We start from the raw sequence: 27,868 nt of genomic DNA, 5'->3' as shown, positions 1-27,868 counted from the left end.
ATAGAAATCTCATATAGAAATGCTTAGATACAACTGGATGTGTTATTGGGCTATTACATCCTATGTACCCACTGACCAGTCCTGCACCATTATCATGGTGCTATAATTATATTTCCATGATAAATCTTGGTATAGAATAGAACAAGTTCACCTATTTTGTTTTCTCAATTTACAGCCCTTCTGTATAAAACCTGGAATCAGAGAAATAGGCTAAAAATGCTGGAATTTTTATGGGATTAGAATGAATCTATTAATCAATTTAAGGAGAACTCCTGTCTTCACCATATTGAATCTTTAATCCGGGAACAAGAAATTGGTCAGTATATTCAGATCTTCTTTATGGCCCCTTAATTTTATCTTACAGAAGTCTTTACACTGCTTTAGAGATTAATTTCTAGGTATTTCAAATGCCTATATGCTAAGTATCTTTTTGTAAAGTTTCATTTTCTAATTATTAATGATATAAAAGAAAACAATTGTGGGAATCTACTTGGTCACTTTATTTGAATATAACTGACCCACAATCAAATTCACTAAACTCACAATTCTGTGAGTCTTGGGACTCATCACTCCTAAAGGTTTTCTCAGGACCCTGTGGCAGCTGCTGATCTGCTGTCACTGTAGTTCTGTGATTAACAGAATCTCATATACATAGAATCATACACTGACTCCAGTAGTGGTTTGTACTACCTGGCCTCTTTCACTTAGCATGATGCTTCTGAGATCTATCCATGTTGTGGTTCAATATCCTTTTATTGCCAAGTGGTATTCTATTGTACAGATATACCAAAATTTGATTAGGCATTCACCATCAATGGGCATTTGGGCTGGTTCCAGATATGGGACATTATAAATAAAGCAGCTATAAACTTACAAGTCCTTGGGAAGACATATATTTAAATTTATGTTGAGCTAATACCTAGGAGTGGAAATGCTGGGCCATACGGTAAGTGTATGTTTAAAAGAAAATGTCCCAAAGTAAATATACTTTGCATTCTCACCAACTCTTAGATGAGAGCTGCAGTTGACAGACATTAGTGTTTCCATGTAGGGATCCCTCCTTGAAGTCTCTTGGCCAATTTACTTTTTCTAAATCCCCAGAAAAATCAGTTGATAGGGAAAATGAGGAAACAAAGTATTATAATTCTCCTGTAAAAATTAAAGCTTAATCATCTGACACAGAGATGTTACTGATTTGAAGGAATCTAAAAATATCAACTGAAAGCAAGAGCAGGAAATATTGACAAGTGAAACCGAATGGTCGAGTCGACATTTCCAGACACTAGGACAGAAGCATGTGGGAGAGCAGCATTCAAATCCACTCGTCAGTCTCACTTGCAGCTGTTCCTGAGCTACAAGTGTGAGGTCAAGGCCCTGTCTGCTAACAGTGAGTCTTTCTTGCAAATACAATATTAGTGCGGTTAGATGCATTTATACTTTATATAAATCTTATGAGTGGTGTTCTCCAAAAATCACAGGTTTTGAAGGCTAAAAAGTCCTTAAATCAGCAGTTCTGATGTGTGATTCTATGTAATGATGTTAACCTTGAAGGGGGATCTGAATGTTATTTGAATACTACCCAACAATGTCCCTTGGCATTTTCCACTGCTTAAGTATGCTGCTATGAGTTTCAGTGCTTTGTAAATCCCTTTAATAGAAGAAATGCAGAGAGAAGTGAATGTTGTTGTAGAACACCCCAACCTGAAATCAGAAACTGGTGTAAAATCTGAAGTAAATGCAATATAGACTTCAATGGCAAAACCAAAATCAGAACCAGGATATAACATATTTTCATCATTAAAAAAGAAAACAAGCTTATTCAAATGACCAATGCCTAATGCCCAATCTGAAGATGCTTTTGGACACACTTAACAATTTGAGGAGCATGGACACAAGACGATTTTTTTTTTTTTTTTTTTTTTTTTACTGTCTGGAATACTTGTTACCAAAGTCAAAACTATCAAATAATACAAGTGATACTTTTTGTACAATTTAATTTTAGGAGGGAAAATTTCAAATAGGATATAATGTGTGGATTTATCTTTCAAACTTTTAACTCATTTTTATTTGGCATTTATTTTGTACAAATGTTTCCTTCTTTAACGTTTTCTATTAGCAAATGTATCAAGAAGAGGTAAGTGTTGAAAAGTGTTATTATAGCCTTTTTTTATCGATTTGCAATAATAATAAACCAGGTGATTTTTAAAGTGCTTGGTATACCCAGGAGAATCCATTCCAAGCCATGGTGTTTGTAGCCATCATTCCTGCCATAACAATCAAGGGCAGCAGTCATATGGATTCCCAAGGTTAACCTGATTCAGCTAGTACTTCACCTCAATCAACCACAATTTATACTGTGATTAAATTATGATGCCAGTCGGGGAGCAAGATGGCGGAGGAGTAGGAGACCTGGATTTCCTCTGGTCCCAGGAATTCAGCTAGATAGGAATCAAACCATTCTGAACACCTATGAACTCAACAGGAGATCGAAGAAAAGAATAGCAACAACTCTCTGAACAGAAAGCGACCACTTTCTGGAAGGTAGGAAGTGCGGAGAACTGAATCCGAGGCGATATATGTGAGGACAGTTGGCGGGGCAGGGGGTCTCCATCGGCCCCTTCTGGCAAGTGACAGAGCAGGGCAGCACAAAATTGGAACTTTTAGGAGTCAGCTCCACTGAGGGACATCGCTCCAGGGGCTAAGCGGGGGGTGGAACCCTCATGGGACAGTGGTCCCAGGACCCTCAGGGTCACAGGAAGACAGGGGCTGCCTGAGGGCGGCAGAGCTCCCAGGTATTGGGGCAGGGAAGCCAGGTGCAGAGATGGAGCTGAGGAGCGGGCTCTCAGCTCGGGGTTGCCATAAACTGTGATCCGCGGCACAGTCGGGCCACTGCTCCTCCAGCAGGGACCCAACAAGCAGCAGATCCGGGGAAATTCTCCTTCCTCCCCCAGGAGGAGTGGCGCGGGAGCGCACCGCAGGGATCTGCTGGGTTTGGAGACTACACATGGGGTCGGGCGCCAGAGATAGAAACGCTCACAGGCCAGTGAGCACGGAGTGCAGCCAGAGACCGGGGAGACAGGAGTGACTGCTTTTCTCTGGGGGCGCACTGAGGAGCAGGGCCCCGAGTTCTCGGCTCCTCCAGGGCGGAGATTGGGAGGCCGCCATTATCACGCTCGTTGTCCAAAGCCGAACGGAAAGCTTGCAGGCAACAAAAGCTCCCGAGAGCAAACCCAGGCAGATTACTTAGCCCGGAACCAACAAGGGCGGGGCAATTTGCCTCCAGCAAAGACATTTGGGAACCACGGCAACAGGCCCCTCCCCCAGAAGATCAGCAAGAACAGCCAGCCAAGACCAAGTTTACTGATTAATGAGAACGGCAGAACTCCAGCCCTAGGGGAATACTGCACACAGAATTCATGGCTTTTCTTCCCATGATGCTTTAGTCTTTCAAAGTTAATTTTTTAACTGTCTTTTTTTTTTAAATTTTTCTTTTTCCCTTTTTCAAACATCTTATTGATCCCTTTTTAAAAAAATATTTATTTTTCATTTTTAGAGTCATATTCTATCCCTTCATAGTAGTTACCCGTAATTTGGTATATATATATAAGTTGTTCTCTCTTTAAAATTTCGGGATACAGTTTCTTCTAACAGATCAAAATATACCCTAAATCTCTAGTGTATGGTTTTGTTCTAGTCTCCTGACTGATCACATTCTCTCCCCTTTTTTTTTAAATCCTCTTCTTTCTTTTTAAACCAACTTCTTATCAATTCCTTTTATAAAATCTTTTATACTTTTCATCTTTACAGTCATATTCCAACCCTTTATTGAATTAACCCTTATTTTTGTACATACATGTTTTTCTTTCTTTAAAATTTTGGGAGGCACTTTCTTCTAACAGACCAAAATACGCCCAAAATCTAGTGTGTGGCACTGATTATGCACCAGCCTGATCATGTTTGATCATACTCTGTTTTTTTGTTTTGTTTTTGTTTGTTTTTATCTTTTTCTTTTTCTTTTTTCTTTCTTTCCCTTTCTTTTCCCCCAGTTTCAGGTCTTTTATGATTTGCTTAGAGTATATTTTCTGAGGACGCTGTTACCTTGTTAGCATTTTGTTCTCTCATTCATCTGTTCTCTGGACAAAATGACAAGATGGAAAAAATCACCTCAACAAAAAGAACAAGAGGCAGTACCAACTGCCAGGGACCTAATCAATATGGACATTAGTAAGATGTTGGGACTAGAGTTCAGAATGATGATTTTAAAGATACTAGCTGGGCCTGAAAAAAGCATGGAAGTTATTAGAGAAACCCTTTCTGGAGAAACAAAAGAACTAAAATCTAACCAAGTCAAAATCAAAAAGGCTATTAGTGATGTGCAATCAAAAATGGAGGCTCTAACTGCTAGGATAAATGAGGCAGAAGAGAGAATTAGTGATTTAGAAGACCAAATGATGGAAAATAAAGAAGCTGAGAAAAAACGAGATAAACAATTACTGGATCATGAGGGCAGAATTTGAGAGATACCATAAGATGAAACATTAGAATAATTGGGATCCCAGAAGAAGAAGAAAGAGAGAGAGGGGCAGAAGGTATGTTGGAGCAAGTTATAGCAGAGAACTTCCCTAATTTAGGGAAGGAAACAGGCATCAAAATCCAGAAGGCACAGAGAACCCCTCTCAAAACCAATAAAAATAGGTCAACACTTCGACATTCAATAGTAAAATTTACGGGTCTCAGAGACAAAAGAGAAAATCCTGAAAGCAGCTCGGGAGAAGAGAGATGTAACCTACAATGGTAGACACATTAGATTGGCAACAGACCTATCCACAGAGACCTGGCAGGCTAGAAAGGGCTGGCATGACATATTCAGAGCACTAAATGAGAAAAATATGCAGCCAAGAATACTATATCCAGCTAGGCTGTCATTGAAAATAGAAGGAGAGATAAAAAGCTTCCAGGAGAAACAAAAACCAAAGGAATTTGCAAACACAAAAACAGCCCTACAAGAAATATTGAAAGGGGTCCTCTAAGCAAAGAGAGAGCCTAAAAGCAACACAGACCAGAAAGGAACCCAGACAATATAGCGTAACAGTCACCCTACAGGCAATACAATGGCACTAAATTCATACCTTTCAATAGTTAGCCTGAATGTAAATGGGCTAAATGCCCCAATCAAAAGACACAGGCTATCAGATTGGATAAAAAAAAACAAGACCCATTGATATGCTGTCTGCAAGAGACTCATTTTAGACCCAAAGACACCCCCAGATTGAAAGTGAAGGGGTGGAAAACCATTTACCATGCCAGTGGACACCAAAAGAAGGCTGGGGTGGCAATCCTTATATCAGACAAATTAGATTTTAAACCAAAGACTGTAATAAGAGATGAGGAAGGACACTATATCCTACTTAAAGGGTCTATCCAACAAGAAGATCTAACAATTGTAAATATCTATGCCCCTAACATGGGAGCAGCCAATTATATAAGCCAATTAATAACAAAAGCAAAGAAACACATTGACAACAATACAATAATAGTGGGGAATTTTAACACCCCCTCACTGAAATGGACAGATCATCTAAGCAAAAGATCAACAAGGAAATAAAGACTTTAAATGACAGAACGGACCAAATGGACTTCACAGATCTATTCAGAACATTTCATCCCAAAGCAAAAGAATACACATTTTTCTCTAGTGCCCATGGAACATTCTCCAAAACAGATCACATCCTAGGTCACAAATCAGGTCTCAACCAGTACCAAAAGACTGGGATCACTCCTGCATATTTTCAGACCACAATGCTTTGAAACTAGAACTCAATCACAACAGTAAAGTTGGAAAGAACTCAAATACGTGGAGGCTAAAGAGCATCCTACTAAAGAATGAATGGGTCAGCTAGGAAATTAAAGAATTTAAAAAATTCATGGAAACAAATGAAAATGAAAACATAACTTTCAAAGTCTTTGGGATGCAGCAAAGGCAGTCCTGAGAGGAAAGTATATAACAATTCAAGCCTTTCTCAAGAAACAAGAAAGGTCTCAAATACACAACCTAACCCTACACCTAAAGGAGCTGGAGAGAGAACAGCAAATGAAGCCTAAACCCAGCAGGAGAAGAGAAATAATAAAGATGAGAGCAGAAATCAATGAAATAGCAACCAAAAGAACAGCAGAACAGATCAACGAAACTAGGAACTGGTTCTTTGAAAGGATTAATAAGATTGATAAACCCCTGGCCAGACTTATCAAAAAGAAAAGAGAAATGACCCAAATCAACAAAATCATGAATGAAAGAGATCACAACCAACACCAAAGAAATAAAACAATTATAAGAACATATTATGAGCAACTATATGCCAGCAAATTAGATAATCTGCAAGAAATGGATGCATTCCTAGAGATGTATCAACTACCAAAACTGAACCAGGAAGAAATAGAAAACCTGAACAGGCCTATAACCACTAAGGAAATTGAAGCAGTCATCCAAAATCTCCCAACAAAAGCCCAGGGCCAGATGGCTTCCCAGGGGAATTCTACCAGACATTTAAAGAAGAATTAATATGTATTCTTCTGAAACTGTTCCAAAAAATAGAAATGGAAGGAAAACTTCCAAACTCATTTTATGAGGCCACCATTACCTTGATCCCCAAACGAGACAAAGACCCCATCAAAAAGGAGAATTACAGACCAATATCCTTGATGAACATGGATGCAAAAATTCTCACCAAAATACTAGCCAATAGGATTCAAAAGTACATTAAAAGGATTATTCACCACGACCAAGTGGGATTTATACCTGGGCTGCAAGGTTGGTTCAACATCTGCAAATCAATCAATGTGACACAATACATTAATAAAAGAAAGAACAAGAAGCATATGATCCTCTCAATAGATGCAGAAAAAGCATTTGACAAAGTACAGCATCCTTTCTTGATCAAAACTCTTCAGAGTATAGGGACAGAGGGTACATACCTCCATATCATAAAAGCCATCTATGAAAAACCCACAGCGAATATCATTCTCAATGGGGAAAAACAGAGCTTTCCGCCTAAGGTCAGGAACGCGGCAGGGATGTCCACTATCACCACTGCTATTCAACATAGTATTAGAAGTCCTAGCCACAGCAATCAGACAACAGAAAGAAATAAAAGGCATTCAAATCGGCAAAGAAGAAGTCAAACTCTCACTCTTTGCAGATGATATGATACTGTATGTGGAAAACCCAAAAGACTCTACCCCAAAACTGCTGGAACTCATACAGGAATTCAGTAAAGTGGCAGGATATAAAATTAATGCACAGAAATCAGTGGCATTCCTATACACCAACAACAAGACAGAAGAAAGAGAAATGAAGGAGTCGATCCCATTTACAATTGCACCCAAAATCATAAGATACCTAGGAATAAATCTAACCAAAGAGGCAAAGAATCTGTACTGAGAAAACTATAAAATACTCATGAAAGAAACTGAAGAAGACACAAAGAAATGGAAAAACATTCCATGCTCATGGACTGGAAGAACAAATATTGTGAAGATGTCAGTGCTACCTAGAGCAATCTACACATTCAATGCAATCCCCATCAAAATACCATCCACTTTTTTTCAAAGAAATGGAACAAATAATCCTAAAATTTGTATGGAACCAGAACAGACCCCGAATAGCCAGACGAATGTTGAAAAAGAAAAGCAAAGCTGGCGGCATCACAATTCCGGACTTCCAGCTCAAAGCTGTCATCATCAAGACAGTATGGTACTGGCACAAAAACAGACACATAGATCAATGGAACAGAATCGAGAGCCCAGAAATGGACCCTCAACTCTATGGTCAACTCATCTTTGACAAAGCAGGAAAGAATGTCCAATGAAGAAAAGACAGTCTCTTCAACAAATGGTGTTGGGAAAATTGGACAGCCACATGCAGAAGAATGAAACTGGACCATTTCCTTACACCACACACAAAAACACACTCAAAATGGTTGAAAGACCTAAACGTGAGACAGGAGTCCATCAAAATCCTAAAGGAGAACACAGGCAGCAACCTCTTCGACCTCAGCCGCAGCAACTTCTTCCTAGAAACATCGTCAAAGGCAAGGGAAGCAAGGGCAAAAATGAACTACCGGGACTTCATCAAGATAAAAAGCTTTTGCACAGCAAGAGAAACAGTCAACAAAACCAAAAGACAACCAACAGAATGGGAGAAGATATTTGCAAATGACATATCAAATAAAGGGCTAGTATCCAAAATCTATAAAGAACTTCTTAAACTCAACACCCAAAGAACAAATGATCCAAACAAGAAATGGGCAGAAGACATGAACAGACATTTTTCCAAAGAAGACATCCAAATTGCCAACAGACACATGAAAAAGTGCTCAACATCGCTCGGTATCAGGGAAATCTAAATCAAAACCTCAATGAGATATCACCTCACACCAGTCAGAATGGCTAAAATTAATAAGTCAGGAAACGACAGATGTTGGTGAGGATGCGGAGAAAGGGGAACCCTCCTACACTGTTGGTGGGAATGCAAGCTGGTGCAGCCACTCTGGAAAACAGTATGGAGGTTCCTCAAAAAGTTGAAAATACAGCTACCATATGATCCAGCAATTGCACTACTGGGTATTTACCCCAAAGATACAAATGTAGGGATCCGAAGAGGTACGTGTACCCCGATGTTTACAGCAGCAATGTCCACAATAGCCAAACTGTGGAAAGAGTGAAGATGTCCATCGACAGATAAATAGATGAAGAAGAGATGTGTGTGTGTACACACACACACACACACACACACACACACACACACACACACACACACACACACACTGGAATATTATGCAGCCATCAAAAGGAATGAGATCTTGCTATTTGCAACAACGTGGATGGAACTGGAGGGTACTATGCTGAGCGAAGTAAGTCAATCAGAGAATATGACCTCACTGATATGAGGAATTCTTTATCTCAGGAAACAAACTGAGGGTTGCTGGAGTGGTGGGGGGTGGGAGGGATGGGGTGGCTGGGTGATAGACTTTGGGGAGGGTATGTGCTATGTTAGCGCTGTGAATTGTGCAAGACTGTTGAATCACAGATCTGTACCTCTGAAACAAATAATATATTATATGTTAAAAAAAAAAAAAGGAAGAAGATAGCAGAAGGGGAAGAATGAAGGGGGGGAGAATCGGAGGGGGAAATGAACCATGAGAGACGATGGACTCTGAGAAAGAAACTGAGGGCTCTAGAGGGGAAGGGGGTGGGAGGATGGGTTAGCCTGGTGATGGGTATTAAAGAGGGCATGTTCTGCATGGAGCACTGGGTGCTATACGCAAACAATGAATCATGGAACGCTACATCAAAAACTAATGATATAATGTATGGTGATTAACATAACATAATAATAAAAAAAATTGTGATGCCAGTTCTTGTCCTCAATTACAAGCATCCTACTTTCCATTAGAAGGAACGTGGCACTGTGCTTAAGCCCAAAAACACAACCAACTCTAAAATTCCTTCTTGGAGGGTCTGTCTCCTGGGACTACTACCAGTACCAATTCTGTATCGACCAGGATCCAAACAGGAGAGAGAAACATGGTAAGCTGAACAAGGGGAGCTTAATACAAAAATGATTAACTATTTATAAGGAATTAACTAAGAGGAAATAAAAGAGATCTTTAAAGAATACCACCCTAGAGCTGAGGAAGAATACTCAAATAAGGAACAAACTTGGAAGGGAGGGATGCTCCCACACTCTGGGATTCAGACTTCTTTGGAGAAGGTGTGGTCATAGCCTGGGGACGGATCTGATTCACAGTTGGTAGGTCAAGGCTGGCAGACAAGGAACAGTCTGCTGGGGTACTGATGAAATTCACCAGCAAGCTGCCTGCGATGGGGGCTGTGTCGAACTTCCTAGAAAACCATCTGGGACACTGGCTGGACTTGTCAGAAACCCAGTAGGAAACCACTTGCAAGGAATATTGTTGAAATCTGGGGAGCCATGTGGGGTGCCCATCGAACTCATTATGAAGCTGCAAGGAAGTCAGCAGGTGCACTGGTGGAATTCAGGAAGCCGCCTATGAGGTGGGAAACTGACTGCTGGAGCACTGCTGAAACTTACTGTGTTTCTGCAGGCAGGAGCAAAAAGAAAAAGACACACCGGAACTAGGAAGAGATGACTCTTTTTCCAGTATTCTACCTGCCAGCCCAAAGATAATCTGACGATGTACCTACCAGTTGGCAAAGGAGGAATGCTGCAATATTATACCCAGGCAAAAAAGAGTAATTTGAAGCCAAGAGGCACTAAATTAATAACTGGCAAACTAGTTTTCTGAGCGGTTCTACCATCAAAGGGAGTTGAATTTTGTCAAGTGTTTTTTTCTGCATCTATTTGAGGAGATCATCTGTTTTGTTTTGTTTTTCTTTTCCAGTCTGTTACTATATTAATTTCAAATGTTATCCCAACCGTGCATTCCTAGGACAAATACCCCTTGGTCATAATTTATTATCCTTTTTACACATTGCTATATATTTATTTGCTAAAATATTTTAAGGAGTTTTAAGTCTATGTTCATGAAAAATTGTGGTCTAATATTATTTTCTTTTACTGTCCTTGTCTGGTTTTAGAATCAGGATAATGATCAGATCACAGAATGAGTTGGGAAGTTCCCTCCTCCTCTATTTTCTTAAAGAGTCTGTGTAGAATTAGTATTATTTCTTCTTTAAGTATTCGAAACAAGTCACTCCTACCATCTGGGCCTGACACTTTCTTAATGGGAAAGTTACAAACTACAAATTCAATTCCTTTAACAGATTGAGAACTGTTATTAAGCTCATCTATTTCTTCTTTATTTTTAAAGATTTTATTTATTTAAGAGAGAGTGAGAGAGAACAAGCAGGGGCAGGGAGAGAGGGATATGCAGACTCCCCACCAAACAGGGAGTTCGACTTGGGGCTCGATCCCAGGACACTGGGATCATGACTCGAGTCAAAGGCAGATGCTTAAATGGACTGAGCCACCCAGGCATCCGTCATCTATTTCTTCTTGATTAACTACTGGTAGTTTTTTTCCTCCAAGGAATTTTTTCACTTCATCTGAGTTCAGTTTACTGTCACCAAGTTGTTTAGAATATTCCTGACTGTCCACTTAACATCTGTAGGATTTTTAATGATGCCATCTCTCTCATTCTTAATATTGTTAAACAGTGTTTTTTCTCTCTTTACCTGAGCAGTATGACTAGACGTTTACCAGTTTTACTTATCAGAAAAAAATCAACTTTGGGTTTCATTGATTATTCTGTTTTCTAGGATTTCTGCTTTTATCTTTATTTCCTTTCTTCTACTTAATTTGGGTTTACTTTGCTCTTCTTTTGCTAGAAGTTTAGATCACTGATTGAGATCTTTATTATTTTCTAAGTATTTAACACTATAAATTTCCTGTTATACCAACATCCCACAAATTGGTATGTTGGGCTTGATATGTTTTGAGATGCTGATATGTGTAATATTTTGTATTTTCCTTGTGGCTTCAACTCACAGGTTATGTAGAGGTGTGCTATTTAATTTCCAAATATTCAGAGATTTTCCAGATAATCTTCTGTTAAGTGATTTCCTGCAATTCCATCATGATCACAGAATCTATTTTGTAGGATTTAAATTCTTTTAAATTTATTGGATTTTGTTTTATGGCCCAGAATATGGTCTTCATTTGTAAATGTTCCATGTACACTAGAAAAGAATATTCTTCTATTGTTGGAAGGCATGTTCTAATACATAGCAATTAGATCAAGTTGGTTCAAAGTGTTATTCATGTTATAATCCTACTGATTTTTTGCTTACTTTCCCTAAAGGAGGTACTGAAATCTTAAACTCTAATTATGAAGTTGTCTATTTCCTTTCAGTTCTATCTCCCTGGTATCATTTCCATTACAACTGAAGAATTTCCTTTAGTATTTCTTATAGTGCAAGTCTGCTGGTGAAAAAAAATTTTTTTTTTTGGTCTGAAAAATTCTTTATTTCTCTTGGATATTTTTGTTGTATGTAGAAATCTAGGTTGGCAGTCTTTCCTTTCAGCATGCTGAAAATGACATTTGATTGATTGACTTTTGCCTTGTACTGGTTTCTGTTGACAAGTCTACAGTCATTCATTGTTCCCTTGTATTCAATGTATCTTTTTTCTGTCTGCCTTTCACGTTTTCTCTATCTCTGGTTTTCAGCAATTAGATATGACATATTTATAGATGTGTTTTTTTATGTTTCTTCTGCTTGGGGTTTGTTGAGATCCACAGTTCTGTGGATTTAGTTTTCACCAAATTTGAAAAAATTTCAACCTATTTCTTCATTTGTTTTTTTCTGTATCACTGTTTTGGTTTGACAGTGTGCATAGCTCAATATGAATGGATCACAGTCCTGTTCTATGACCCAATTTCTGAAAATAGTTATTACATATATCTTGCCCAATTTCTAGTTGTTTACAGTAAGAAGGTAAATCCAGTACCAGTTAGTCTTTTCTTTTTTAAGATTTTATTTATTTGACAGAGAGAGACATAGTGAGAGAGGGAACACAAGAGGGAGTGGGAGAGGGAGAAGCAGGCTTCCTGCTGAACAGGGAGCCTGATGTGGGGCTCGATCCCAGGACTCTGGGATCATATCCTGAGCCGAAGGCAGACGCTTAACGACTGAGCCACCCAGGCGCCTCACCAGTTAGTCTCTCATGGCAGAAGTAGAAATGTCTCTCTTTCTCTCTGGTTACTTAAAAAAAACAACAAAAAAAAACTTATGTCTTCAGTCTTTTTCCTGTTTCAGTTTGATTCATTTATATTGCTATGTCTTCAAGTTCATTGATCTTTTCTTCTGCAGTTTCCAATCTGCTGTTAAGCCCATCCATGAATTTTTGAAGTTCCATTTAATTCTTAAAAAAAAAAAATTCCATTTTCTCTTTATTTTATTCATATTTTTCTTTAAATCCTTGAGCATATTTATAATAACTCTAAAATGCATGCTTTGGTCATATCTATCTATATGTCATATATGCCATTTCTGTTTTGTTTTTTCTATTAGCTGACTTTTCTTTGGATTATGGGCCATATTTTATTCTCTTTTGTATTCCTAATAATTTTTATTAGACACTGGGCATTGTAAATACTATGTTATTCAGTGTCGAGATTTTGTTGTCTTCCTTTAAAGGTTGTTGATTTTTCCCCATTCCTCCTCCTATCCTCCCCTCCTTCCTTTCTTTTGGCTAACAGTTAAGTTGTATGCATGTTTGCCTGATCCTTTTGGGGCTTGTTTAATTAAGCTTTGTTAAAATGGGCCCCAAGGAGCTTACACCTATTTTAGCCCTACTAGTAAGCCATGACCCTTGAGGTCTCTCCACTCGGGTAGGCTAGAACTCAGATTCTCCCAGCCCTGTGTAAACTCTAGAAATTGCTAACTTTACAGCTCCCAGAGAATCTTTGCCTGGCCATGTGGAGTCTCATCCTATACATTCTCAGCTTAGTATTCAGCAACAGAGTCAAGGGGGCACCTATGCATATTATTTGAGCTCCTTTTCTTCATAGCTCTCTCCCTCTGACACCCTGTCCTGCAAATCTCAGGCACCTCAGACTTCGTGAACTCAGATTTCCGTCTCCTCAACTCAGAATCCTCTGTACTCTGCCTGGGCTTTCCCTCCTTGTACTATAGTCCAGAAAATGGCTCCAAGCAGAAGGCTGATGAAACCACAGGACTCCTTTGTGCGCAGTCTCTCCTTTCCACTTCTATTAGGGATCACAGTCTTGTCCTTTCAACACTGCAGTATCTGACAATGGTAGAAGTCTTTCTTTCTCTTATTAATTTTGTTGCTCAAATTGTTTCAGATCTTGTCAGTGGGAACCCCTTCTAGATGGCTTTAAAAAAAAAATGTGCTTCTGATATGTCCCCATAGTTTTTTAGGCATTTACATACTTCCTGGGATAATTAGATGTTCCAAGCTCATCTTGTACTTTCCTTGCTCCAGACCTGGAATCAGAATTTTCTCCAAGAAGATTTGGTATCTTTTAGTAAAGAATGGTAATTAAAAACCATTTGGTATGTTAACTGTCACTGATATACCACTGCATTCTTGGAGGAGTTGTGGACACTTCAGTGTGTTGGTTAAAAGTCCTGTTAGGATCTGAAAAGGCTGCAGCTGTTTGGACCCTATGAATGAAAACCAAATAAACTATAACTCCTTTCTAGGACAAAACCTCATACTGAGGAGAAACTGCAAAACTAGGACAGTACAAGTAAAGTTAAAAGAAGATCCAAGTAAAAGTGCAGAGTACAGCAGAAAGTACAAGTACATATTTTTATTAACTTGTTTTAACAAGGGATGAGGGTGCTCTAGAGCTATGAAACTAAAAATGCTACCGTGAGACACCCTATGCAGGCAAAATACCAAGTTATTTATAAGGGAATGAAAATTAGATTGTTTTCAGACTTTTAAAGAGCAATGTTTTATGCCAGAAGACAATCAGATAATCGACTAATAGAATTAAGATAGTCAAGGAAAGAAAATATAAGGCAAAGATTTCATACACATCCAAACAAACTTGAAAGTATAAAGGCCATAGACCAACTGTGATGATCCTCTCTTTCCTGGGGAATCTACTAGTGAAGAAGCAGCTTTAGAAAACCATAGTTATTGAAGAAACACCAACATAAGGATTGGTAGTTACATTCGATGTGTATTTACCTACAGAATAAAGAATAAATGATAATAAAGGGGAGAGTGCAATATGTAATGGCTGTTTGTTTTGTTAATATAGACACAGGTCAATAATCAAAAAAAACAGTGAAAATGAGGAAAGCATATATGAAGTGGAATAAGCTTGCTGATTATCTTTGGGGTAAAAAAAATATTATTTCAAGTCAGATGATGGGAGAGAGAAGGAAGGAGTAAGAAGCAGTAACTAGATCATTTAGGGAGGGAGGGAGAACAGAGTATTATATAAAAGTATAAAGATAGCCATTAGAATAAAGATACAAACCTTTCTAAAGAGAGAGATCAAATAAAATGGACTACGTGGTGAAAGCCTTTTTATATAAAAGATGTGTATATGGGTAAAATAGAAAACCAAGACAAAACAGAGACTAAAGACATGGATCACATCAATAAATATAAAGAAAGTTTCACATTGGCTACAACATCCAACACTATCTGTAAGACAAAGAGCTTCAGAAAGATGAAAGAATAAAAGACAGACAAAGATATACCAGACAAATGCAAAGAAAAGAAGGCAGGAGTGGCAATTCTGAAATCCAACCAGGTAGATTTACAGGAGGAAATCATACATAAGGAGTCGGATTTAAAAACAAAAACCAGAACATTTTATACCATGTTAAAGAGTCTGGACTTGTACTCAGTGAGAGACTTTGAAGGATAAACTGTAGATGGACAAGAGTCAGACATGCACTTACAGACAGACCAGACGGAGGGGATGTGGGGGGTGGGGATGCAGCTGGAACTGGGAAGAGGACAGACAGAGGACAGGCCCGAAGGCCTGCTCCAGGACATGTGGTCTGCCCTCATGTTCTCGTTTTAATTCTTGGAACTCCATGACGTGTCTCTTGTTATTCATATTTTATAGAGGGGGAACTTGTCCAAGGATCAATATTTTTCAGCTATCTCTTTGCCCCTACATATTGTTATCTGTTAAAAAAAAAAAAAAGTTCAAGCAAGAAAGGGTGAGCGTCTAAGGCAGTGCAGAAGGATCAGTATTTAAGGAGCATAATTAGGCAGGCTTGGTGACAGACGGGACACCGTGTAAGAGTAAATAACAAGAAAAAGAAATAAAGAATTCCAGAGCCATTATAAGAGCTACTATCTACAAGAAGTTACAAATATATTGAAAAGGAAAACAAACCAGAACATCCGTTTACGTCCTTTTATTGTTTACTGCTTTTTATTCTTCCCCAGACTTGTCCTAACTAAAATCTAAGCATACGTGGTTTCTTGTTTTGTGTTAAAACACACACACACACACACACACACACACACACACGGCATCCTTTACAACAACAACAACAACAACCTGGTCCTATGAAAACTACCAAGACTGGAATAGATATACAAACATCTAGATAAAAATTCAACATGGATTACTACAAAGAAGGTAGTGCACTCCTCCTTTTTTCCTTTGGGGAAGGGGCAGATCTTAAGTAATGTCCTAATAATACAAAAATGTTTGTTCTCAGTGTACAAGGCACTGAGAGTGAAAAAAAGCTTATTATTTATTCTTACTGAATAAACACTTGGAACTGATTTATAGAAGAAAATTTAGTTAGCAGAATGTACATGGATAGTCTTAAACTCTTATAAAGTCTAATGACTGTGTTTAAAGTTACAATATAGAATCTTCAAGTTTTTCTACTTTAAAAACAAAAGCCCTGCATGTCCTTGGAAAACTTTTCTCCTTATCCAATTTTTGTTTCATTCTAGTGCCCCAACTCAGTCTTCCCAATTTGATATAAGATACTCTACTGAATTAGTTCTACATGTTTGATTAGTTAAATAAGGATACATTGGCCTTTCTTTTATTCAATCTCATACTTACATGGAATGGTTCTCAAGTAGAGATTATCTCTGATCACTTGCTGCAATTTGTGGTCAATTGATCCTTTCTGAAACTGAAGACTCAGGTAATGTCGCAAATCTTTATTAATGACTTTGCCTACGAAAAAAACCACAGAAGACAGAACACATAACTGTTAGATCTCCAGTTAAATATCGATGGTAGTGACTGAATACCCTTAAACCATCTAGCTATAGACAGGAAAAAGAAATCAGAGTATTTTAGTAAAAACAACACTGCTTTACTAAAAAATTATTATAGTATTATAATTAATAACATATACCTATAGTACATAATGTGGGCATCATTTTACAATAGTAGGGGAATGACAAGGTATAGGTCAGAGAATATGACAAATACCCAAGATAATTTCCATCTATAGCTTCAAATACCATCTATATACTGATAACTTCTAGGTTTGTATCATGTCTCCATCCCTGATCTATGCCCACCAAGCTCCAGAGCCATCAAACTCATTCGTATACATTGCAAATATAGAAAGTCATATAAGCACCTCAAATTTCAGACAGCAGAAACAGAACTCTTAATTCCATCCTCCCCCAATTTTTCCTCTGCTCTAGTTTTCCTTGTCTTAAGCAAATAATAGCACCAGCAACCCAGTAGAACAGACCCAAAAGCTAGAAGTCATAAGAAGTTTCTGATTTCTCCTTTTCACTTCTATGCCTCAGATCCAATCCAGTAGCAACTTTTGTCATTTCTACCTCCAAAACATGCCCCATGTCCACTTCTCTCCATTTCCAGAGCCTCCACCCTAATCTAAGCCACCATCATTTCCCATCTCGAATTCTGCAACAGCCTTCTGTCTCCCCTGCATTCTTTCGTGCCTCCTTCCTGCTCCCACCATTTACACAGAAGCCAGAGTGAGACTTCGAACAGAAACCAGATAATCAATACTCTGTTTAGTGCCCCCCACCCCCGCCATGACTTCTTTTTGCACTTGGGATAAAATCCAAACTTCCACATGTTCTAGCTTTGGCCATCTCTGACTCAAACCCATTCACTAACCCCCCACTAGCCATGCTTCCACCCACACTGGCCATCTTCCAAAAGGCCAAATGGACCCTACCTTGGAGCCTTCTGCCTATCACTGACTGAACAGGCATTTTCTGTCCACTCACTTAACTCCTAGATACAAGGTGATTCAATAAGAGAATGAAAGATTTTTTTTTCTTATTTGTGGGGAAAATGGGAGATAAAAAGAGGACTATTAGAGATCTCAAAGAAATGTTAAGCAGAAAAACAGAGGATTGCAGAAATCTGATAGCAGTGAATTTATAGTAAATGTTGAACTTAAAATGAAAACCAAAGTAATCCAAACACTGTTCACTAGATAAGACTTCACAGGATTATAAAAGGGCAATGCTAAAACATGATGGATTACTATATTGAGTAAGAAATGACTAGGCAATTAAAATATACTCTTTGCTTTATTTGGAACAGCTTAATTATGACAAGGATAAGTCAAAAGGTTACTACAGATCAGTTCATTCTTTTAACTATTATTCCATAATGTAGCATTTCTAATCCCCCCTTTTTGGTCTTTTCTCACAGGTATAAACAAGCATAACCAAATGAGAAGGTGTTAATACAAGCAGGAAGCCAGGGTGCTGCTAAAGTTTAGAGATAACATTCAGATCCTAAACTAATAAACACAAACCAAAAAGTCCCTGTTTTGCCTTGCCAAAAATAGATGCTGAAGAAGGGGGACCCCTCTGTGATCAAAGAAGAAAGCCTGAAAGATATTTACAGGGATAACACAGAAGAATCCCTGGCCACAGAAGTGGTTTCTGCCAGGCATTCATGGGCTCTACCAACCTGAGTTCCATTTAGATGGAATCATATTATGCCATTTCTTATTTTTATCACAGTACTTGTTCTTTGCTGAGTGGAAGAAAAAAAACATAATTCATAATCAATACTGTACAGTCTGAGAACCCAGAAATAGACCCTCAACTCTATGGTCAACTAATCTCCAACAAAGCAGGAAAGAATATCCAATGGAAAAAAGACAGTCTCTTCAAGAAATGGTGTTGGGAAAATTGGACAGCCCCATGCAGAAGAATGAAACTGGACCACTTTCTTACACCATACACAAAAATAAACTCAAAATGGATGAAAGACCTAAATGTGAGATAGGAAATCCATCAAAATCCTGTAGGAGAATACAGGCAGCAACCTCTTTGACCTCAGCCACAACAACTTCTTGCTAGACACGTCTCCAAAGGCAAGGGAAACAAAAGCAAAAATGAGCTATTGGGACTTCATCAGGATAAAAAGCTTTCGCACAGCAAAGGAAACAGTCAACAAAACTAACAGGCAATCTATGGAATGGGAGAAAATATTCACAAATGACTTACCAAAGGGCTAGTATCCAAGATCCATAAAGAACTTATCAAACTCAACACCAAAGAACAAATAATCCAGTCAAGAAATGGGCAGAAGACATGAACAGATACTTCTCCAAAGAAGACATCCAAATAGCCAACAGACACATGAAAAAACGCTCAACATCACTCATCATCAGGGAAAGACAAATCAAAACCACATGAGATACCACCTCATACCAGTCAGAATGGCTAAAATTAACAACTCAGGAAACAACAGATGTTGGCGAGGATGTGGAGAAAGGGGAACCCTCTTACACTGTTGGTGGGAATGCAAACTGGTACAGCCACTCTGGAAAACAGTATGGAGGTTCCTCAAAAATAGAACGACCCTATGACCTAGCAACTGACTACTAGGTATTTTTATCCTAAGGATACAAACCTAGTGACTTGAAGGGGCACCTGCACCCCAATGTTTATAGCAGCAATGTCCAAAACAGCCAAACTATAGAAAGAGCCCAAATGTCCATCAACACAGGAATGGATAAAGAATACACACACACACACACACACACAGGAATATTGGAATGGACTATTACTCAGCCATCAAAAAGAATGAACTCTTGCCATTTGCAACGGCATGGACGGAACTAGAGGGTATTATGCTAAGTGAAATAAGTCAGTCAGAGAAAGGCAAATGCCACGTAATTTCACTCATATGTGGGGTTTAAGAAACAAAACAGATGAACATAGGGGAAGGGAAGGAAAAATAAAATAAGATGAAAACAGAGAGGGAGGCAAACTATAAGAGACTCTTAACTATAGGAAACAAACTGAGGGTTGTTGGAGGGGAGGGGGATGGGGGGATGGGGTAACAGGGTGATGGACATTAAGGAGGGCACTTGATATAATGAGCACTGCGTGTTACATGCAACTGATGAATCCCTAAATTCTACCCCTGAAACTAGTAATACAGTATATGTTAACTAAATTCAATTTAAGTTAAAAAAAAATACTGCATAGTCTCATTTTTTATTGAACAAAAACATACCCAATAATGAGTTTATTAAATATTTTAAAAATTAGGTAAGGTATGTTCCAAATGCTTTGTAATAAATATTATGCAAAAGCTTTGATGGGTTGTTATATAGGGGCTTAAAAGTTTTAGTGACATTTGTGGATGTTTAGAGTTCTTGAACAGATAGAGAATGCATCTTGTTTTTTTCCCACTTAAAATAATATAGTACCGGCTCCATTATCTAAAAATCCTCTACCCAACATATTTTCATTAATACACTTAATTTGGATAAAGGATAATGCCTCCATAATTCAAGAAGACAATATGAGTCCACACTTTTTTTTTTTTTAACTCAAGATTTTGTGTTTTAATTTGAAACTTTATATAAGATACGGTATAGCTCACAGAGGTAACTATAAAATGCTGAAAACTCAGATTGGATTTTAATCCAATTAAAATAACAGCCATTAAATCAGATATAATTAAAGACAAAGCCATAATAAACGTCATAGATCACAAGTTACAGCTTAAATGGGTTTCTTAAGGTGGAAATGAAGTTAAGACACCTCATTTCCTGTTTCAAAGGCCTACAAGATCTTAAGACTGAGAGACCAGTTAAAGCAGAAAGAACTAGATTTAAAGAATGGTACCTGGGATTATCTGGGCTGGAACTGCCCTCACTCTCAATTACCACCCACAACTCCTGCTGGGGTTCTGGATGCAATGATGAAATGAACAGTTGCCAAGAAAATGGTGAGGGACAATTTCATAAATGTGGTATTTTATTTAAAATGCGCAAGTCATTCAAAAAAGTCATCACACATCTTCAAGGTTGGAGACAAAATATTACAAATATCAGTGAAATGTCAATTATAAAAGTTAACAATTTAACGGGGTTGGCATTCTTTCAGATTACTAATTAACAGTAAAATATAATGAATATAGTAGTCATCATGAATTTCCTTGCCTCAAGAAACCAAAAGACCTTCTGAAAGGGGACAGAATATTATGGTTCCCTCTTTGATAGGATTCCAGGGAATTTGTTTAAAAAAAAAAAAAAAAAGTACAAATATCCTGAATAGGGAGATGGCTGTGGAATTACTAGAAGGCCAACAGAAACATTAACTTACAAAAACACTGCTGAGTATATCTGTATTATCAAGTTGTATATACACGTCAGCCTTTTATTTAGGCAGAGTTTCACAGAAACTTGACATTTCAAGGGTATGAAAAACATTTACTTGGGGTTAATGCAGTTGTTGCTAAACAAGGAAGAGAAAAAGATTCTTCATAATTTAGCATTCCCACCCATCCAGGCTTTGCTTTAAGTGTTAAGATTATTCCCTGACTTCTAAGTGATTTATTAAGTTTATTCATGGAACTTAAAAATAGATCTATATATCTTACAAATACAGCTCAGGTGGGGAAAAGTCTGTAACTGAAATCTCAATCATATGAATAAATCCAGACACTCAAGTTTCAACATACAAATCCTTAGTCAAAAGAAGCCATTGCTACAAATCCATACTTTCTGAATATATGTGAATTAATATTCACTAGCAGTTATCTTTGAGGAATCTGTGTGTAGAGACACTGGTTATAAATTAGATAAACCTTATGGCATGCCAGCATGGGAGTAGCCATTCAACCAGCTGTAAACTGGTCTAATTGTCAACATTTCACTGCCTTTTCCATAAGGATCGTCTAAGAGACTTTACCAACCACTTCCTTAAATCAAGATGGCACATGACTTTACTATTCTCTAACCCAGTAGTAATTATAAAATTGGGCGGGGGGATGAGATGAGTTTGGCATATCTTGTTCTTATAAAGTCACACTGATTCATAGTGATCATCCCATTCTTCTCTAAACACTTGAAATTTTTTATATTTGTTCAATCTCTTCAATTTTGCCACAGTTTCAAGTTAAGGAAGTTGACTTGAGTTTTTACAATCTACTTCACACCTTTTTGGAAACTGGCACATTTGTCTCTCTTCAGTCTCTCGGGACTTTCCATATTCTCCATGATTTCATAAAGAATACTGACAATAGCTCTGAGATAAATCTTGTGTGCCTTTAACTCCTGGGAGGCAATTCAGTCGAGTTTTGAAAATGTAAATTCATTTAAAGTGAATGAAACTTTTATTATCTTCTCATTTTAATTTCCCCCATTTCAGGCTGCTTGTTTTCCTTTTACTATTTGAAAAGTAATTCTGCTAGTTCAAAATTATGGAAGCAAAGTAAGAATGGTACATGTCTGATTTCTGCCTACAAACAGCTAACATTAACAACATCTTCTGACAGTAAACCTACCTCTTCCTTCCTGTTGCTTTTGCTCCAGACACAACGTTAAAAGCATTTTGTGCTCTCTGAAGTATCTTAGCTCCTTTTGAGCTTTGGCCTGTAGAGAAGAAAATTCTTAAATGCTCATTTCTTACAGTCTACTTAGCTCTGCATAAATGTGATTATGTGCTCCTTCCATTTGTCAATCATATACATCTTTAAAAAAAAAACGTGAGCTGCTCAGAGCATTCTGTGTCCCCATAAAGAATTTCCTCATACAACCTTTGTTTTAGAAATCTCTAGTTTTGGGGCGCCTGTGTGGCTCAGTCGGTTAAGCATCTGCTTCGGCTCCGGTCATGATCCGGGGACCCTGAGACAGAGCCCTGCGTCAGGCTTCCTGCTCAGCAGGGAGCCTGCTTCTCCTTCCCCCTCTGCCTCTCCCCTCCACTAGTGTGTTCTCTATCTCTCTCTCTCAAATAAATAAAATCTTAAAAAAAAAAAAAAGAAAGAAAAATCTCTAGTCTTGGAACCACACCTAGAGATGTGATAAACTTTTAAAAATCTGTTGTCCTCAACAGCAAAAAGTATGGGCATAAGCATGTCCTAGTTCTCTTTACTATGGTGACTATAGGATAGCCTAGTGACTTTCCCCAATCAACTGTTCCATATAACTAGCTCAACACAACGAACGTTACTCAGTAGTCCTTCCCCATTAGACCTAGCGGTGTATGTAATTGCTTCCTCCACCTCTGGAGCTCTACGGTAGTAAGAGAAAGCTGCGTGCAAGTGGTAAGAGAGTACACAGAAGCTTAACTCCAAACTGGCTCCTTGGTTAAGGCAGGATGCTCCTAAAACAAAATAAATCAAATGGTAGTCTACCTGTTGTGAAATGTAAATGGTATTTGAACAAGTCTTCTCTAGAAAGTCAAACCTACACATTTCACAGTAAAATATATTCTCTGACACAGAAGTTACTCAAAGGTATTTTTTTAAAGATTTCTTATTTACTTGAGAGAGAGAGCACGCACACAGGTGGGCTGGAGGGGCAGAGGGAGAGGGAGAAGCAGACTCCCTGCTGAGTAGGGAGCCTGCTGCAGGGATGGATCCCAGGACCCTGGGATCATGACCCAAGACAAAGGCAGACGTTTAACCAACTGAGCCACCCAGGTGCCCCCAAAATTATCTTATACAGTTGTTAAACATACAAGTTTGTCAGCTGAGGGCCCAAGCCATGGTTTGTTTTTACAGAGTTAGTCCTAGTATCTAGCACACAAAATGAGTGAATCAGTTGAATTTTACATTTTTGATTTTTCATTTGACCCTGTCCATCCTTGAATACATGAAATTTTAGAAGAGAATACTCACCTGATAAAGCACTTTTTAGTAGTCTGTATACAACTTTATCCTAAACTGTGTTTCTTAAACAATGAAACCGATTTTATTTTGACTATCAAAACACTAAAATAAATTTACATTGAAGCAGCATGCACTTATAAGTCTTTAAAAGGAGGTTTAACTATAGTTTATATGCTAATTCCTTAAATTACATTCTTTATTTATTAATACTTTTAAATGTATTCACAAAATGGTGTCTGGTTATCCTGAAATATAAAATAAGGCTAAATTAACTATTCGTATCTACTGTGTTCTAGCACCACTGGGGATAACAAGTCCAAGCAGGAAAAAAACCCCAAACCCTTTTGCTTTTCCTGGGGGGAGGGGGGGAAGATGCAGGAATGAGAAGAGGATGGGAAGTAGAGATCACTAGGACTTATTTTAGAAATGTTATTATATATATTACATGCTGTGCGTTTTCACCCCCATGAAAACCTCTGAGGTAGGTGTTACTATTATTTCCACTTCACACAGAAGGGGCTGAGGTATAAAGAGGTTGAGTAACTTGGACAAGGTGACATCATTAAAGGTAGCAGACCTGGGATCTGAACCCAGTCAGCCCGGCTCCAGAACCTATACTGCAGTACTGTGCTAAATGCCCGGCCGCCACCTGTCTGTCTGTCTATCTATATCTTTTGACGAATTTCTTCTCTTGCAAAGCTCTCTCATTAAGACCCTACCCTTCCTTGAAACAGCTGCAACTACTATGTAAACAAGGATGCACCCAGTCCTGGGTAGTAGGCACTTGGGGGTGAAGCCGGAAATAAGAGTTCACCCAAATGAAACCTGAAGGCTCTCAGGGAAGATGAACATTGAAAAAGACGGTTCAAACACAAGAGCATTAGGAAAGATTAGCATAGAGCACTGTGGGAATCCACTATCTAGATCCTAAGTCAGGGCAGCCCAGGAAGACATCACTAAGTAAGTTACACTGGAGCTGAAACCTGAAGGAAGAAACAGGAGCCAGCTGGGCCAAAAAAAAGGGGTGGGGGGAGTTGAGGGAATGGGACATGCAAAGACGCTTACCTGAGGTGGGAAGGAACACAGTAATTACAGGAAGGGAGAGAAATCCAGTATAGCTGGTTCTTAGAAAGTGAGGAAGAGTTCCCACAAGCTGAGACAAGAGTTCCAGGGACCCGTGGGTTGAGTAGCACGTTACAACAGTAAGAACACCAACAACTGAAGTCTGACACCAAGGCCCTTAATAATTGCTTTAAGCTAACAACTACGGATACGTTCTTACTGGCCACCTCTACATTCTGTACTTCAAATGCCATCTCATTATTTCTGTTCTGTCTTCTATCTCTACATTTACGGTCCTCAAGTTGGAAGACCCATACTTACCTAAACCTTTATGCCTCTGTCATTACAGGCAAGTAGGAACTTAATGAATTTTTTAAAATAATGTATATAATTAAATTCTGACTCAGTCCCAAATCTGAAAAGCATGAAATACTCTGGAATCCCTTGAGCCATTTCAGTTTTTATAACTGGTCGGTGTGCAGCACTGTCCCGAGTTAACAGTTTGAAGAAACCCAGACCGAAGCAATGATGCAATGTTGCCATCTCCCGCAGAACACTGCTGTCACCTCACCGGTTAGGAGAAAGCCTCCTGCTCATGGAGGTCACATTCAGTGTTGATTTCTTCCCCAGCTTTATGGAGATATTGTTGACATATAACACAGGTAAGTTTAGGGTGTACAATGCAATGATTTGATACACATATGCTGTGAAATCATTATCACAATAAGGTTAGTTGGCACCTCCAACCCCTCATATAATTACCATTTTTTTTTGTATGTGGTGATAAGATTCAAGATCTATTCTCTTAACTTTCAAGTATATGATACAGTATCATTAAATTATAGTTACCATGTTAGGTATAGTCATGTTAGTTACAGTGAGTCACCCAGAACTTAATTCATCTTACAGATGGAAGTTTGAATCCACTGACCAACATCTCTCCATTTCCCCCACCCGCAGCCCCTCGTGACCACCATTATACTATTTCCATGAGTTTGGCTTTCCTAGATTCCACAAATAAGAGAACACACAGTATTTGTCTTTCTCTGTCAGAGGTCACATTTTTTGCCTATATTATATATTTATGGCAATAGTAGATTGTTAAAATGGAAGTGTCCATTCTCCACTGGTTCCTGGAAGCAGCCATCATAAATACATGGGTCACATTTCATCTTACCTCCCTGGGTCCTACGTCACTGGCAATCTGAGGTCAAGTCTGCTGCTGCGTACCTGGTTCTTGCCCTGTACACCCGAGAAAGGTCTTCTTTTTTCCCTCCCTTTCTTTCCTTCCTTTCTTCCTTCCCCGCCTCCAGAACTGAGAGCATAGCTAAAGAAACAATTCTTTGGTTTAGGTACACTATACATATGAAAAATCTCTGAACTGTACCAAACTAAATGTGTTCATTCCCGAATGCCTAATACTGCATATTACATGTAGAATTCAATGTTAATGCAGCACTGAAACTGCTTCATTATATTCAAATTTTGTATAAGTAAAACACATTATCATGCTTTTTAAAGAAGTTTTCATGGTTTTTATTTGTTTAAATAAAGCAAGTATTTCAAGGTAGGATGTATTTGCAAATAACAATCATTTCTCTAAAAAAAACAAAAACAAAAACAAAAACAAAAAAAAACTCTGATGCATGGCCAGGGATCTGAATTATAAAGAAAAAGAGTGGGTATCCCAGAGGAAAATGCCATTGTACCTTTGTATGTTATTACTTCTGAGGCAACTATACAGGTCCTGTTAACACCCTGCCCTACCCTTCAAACCTCCATCTACAACTATTACCCCTACCAGTTTCAGTTTTCTGTCTACTCTACCTGGCACCCCTAAGTGTTGTGTACATATAAATACTGTCAGAGCAAAAGGTCTGCACACTGGTCACTTGTCCACCTGCTCTTTGAAGCCAAGATTCAAGGAGAACTCAGAAGTCTGCAGTAAGAAGCTCCTGTTTTCATCTCTCCTCCCTGCTGGTTCTTGCTACAGAACAGTGGGGCACACTTCGGCCTCCCTCACTGGGTCTTAGGCCTGTGTGAAGTCAGGAACTATGTTTCGTTCATCTCTCTTCTCTACAACGCCTAGCATAGCGCTGAGTAAATACTTTTACCCAACTGATACTTAAATAATATGGTTGCTATACTGATAGACTTTTAAATGGAATCCATCTCACAAAAAATACTTTTACTGTAATTCTCAAAGACAAAGAAGTCCTTTCATAAAGCAGCAGCATTAAAAATAATGTTTTCAGGGCGCCTGGGTGGCTCAGTTGGTTAAGTGATTGCCTTCGGCTCAGGTCATGATCCTGGAGTCCAGGGATCGAGTCCCACATCGGGCTCCCTGCTCAGCAGGGAGTCTGCTTCTCCCTCTGACCCTCTTCCCTCTCGTGCTCTCTATCTCTCATTCTCTCTCTCTCTCAAATAAAGACAATCTTAAAAAAAAAAAAAGAATTTAAAAAAAATAATGTTTTCAGTATAACAATGTGGTCAAATGCTCATGATATATTTTAAGTGAGAAAAGCAGGTCGCAACACAGAATATTCATTGTGATCTCAAACTGAAACAATCTCAGGACATGCAAATAAAAAACATACATAGGAGAAACTCATATTTAAATAATTAAAAATACTTAAGAGTATTACCACAGGGTATAATAATTGGGTAATTTTTCAAACGTTTTCTTTAAAAACTCTTTTCCTCATGGTTTTTGTATTTGCAATTTTTTTACAGCGAAAACCTATTACTATAATAAGAAAAAACTTTTAGAAATTAGACTATTTTCAAAAACTGTGCCCTTCAAAGGTCATTAGTGGAAAAGGAACCCTGACCCAGTGGACTATTATAACAAAAAATATGCCAAAGTTCTGTGTGAATGCTGAGACTATTTGTGTAGGGTTTTTTTTAATCATTTGTTTTTAAGTATTATTTTTGGGGTGCCTGGGTAGCTCAGTCCGTTAAATATTATCATTTTTGAAGTTTTTAACCTAAAAGCTGCTTTTATCTAAATGCAACTTTCTTTAAGATATCAACATCTCAGGGCGCCTGGGTGGCTCAGTCGGTTAAGCATCAGACTCTTAATTTCCACTCAGGTCACGATCTCAGGGTCATGATGACATCAAGCCCCACTTCAGGCTCTGTGCTGGGTATGGAGCCCGCTTAGGATTCCCTGTCTTCCTCTCTCTCTGCCCCTCCCCTCACGTTTGTGCATGGGCACTCTCTCT

At 38.4% G+C, this 27,868-nt stretch overlaps 1 protein-coding gene across 3 annotated transcripts in view; it reads right to left on the bottom strand.

Moving 5' to 3' along the window:
- MAGI3 (membrane associated guanylate kinase, WW and PDZ domain containing 3) overlaps positions 1 to 27,868 on the bottom strand; it is a 237,322-nt gene that overhangs the window by 81,476 nt on the left and 127,978 nt on the right. For all 3 annotated transcript variants that reach the window (XM_027610097.2, XM_027610105.2, XM_027610111.2), the window contains exon 2: positions 16,563 to 16,679. In XM_027610097.2, the coding sequence (XP_027465898.1) occupies positions 16,563 to 16,679 (117 nt within the window). The remainder of the gene's footprint in view (positions 1 to 16,562; positions 16,680 to 27,868) is intronic.

The sequence above is a fragment of the Zalophus californianus genome, chromosome 4, assembly GCF_009762305.2.
Source record: "Zalophus californianus isolate mZalCal1 chromosome 4, mZalCal1.pri.v2, whole genome shotgun sequence".
Classification (NCBI taxonomy): Eukaryota; Metazoa; Chordata; class Mammalia; order Carnivora; family Otariidae; genus Zalophus; species Zalophus californianus.
The sequence above is the reverse complement of the archived record's forward strand: the minus strand, read 5'-3'. Positions and strand labels throughout refer to the sequence as shown.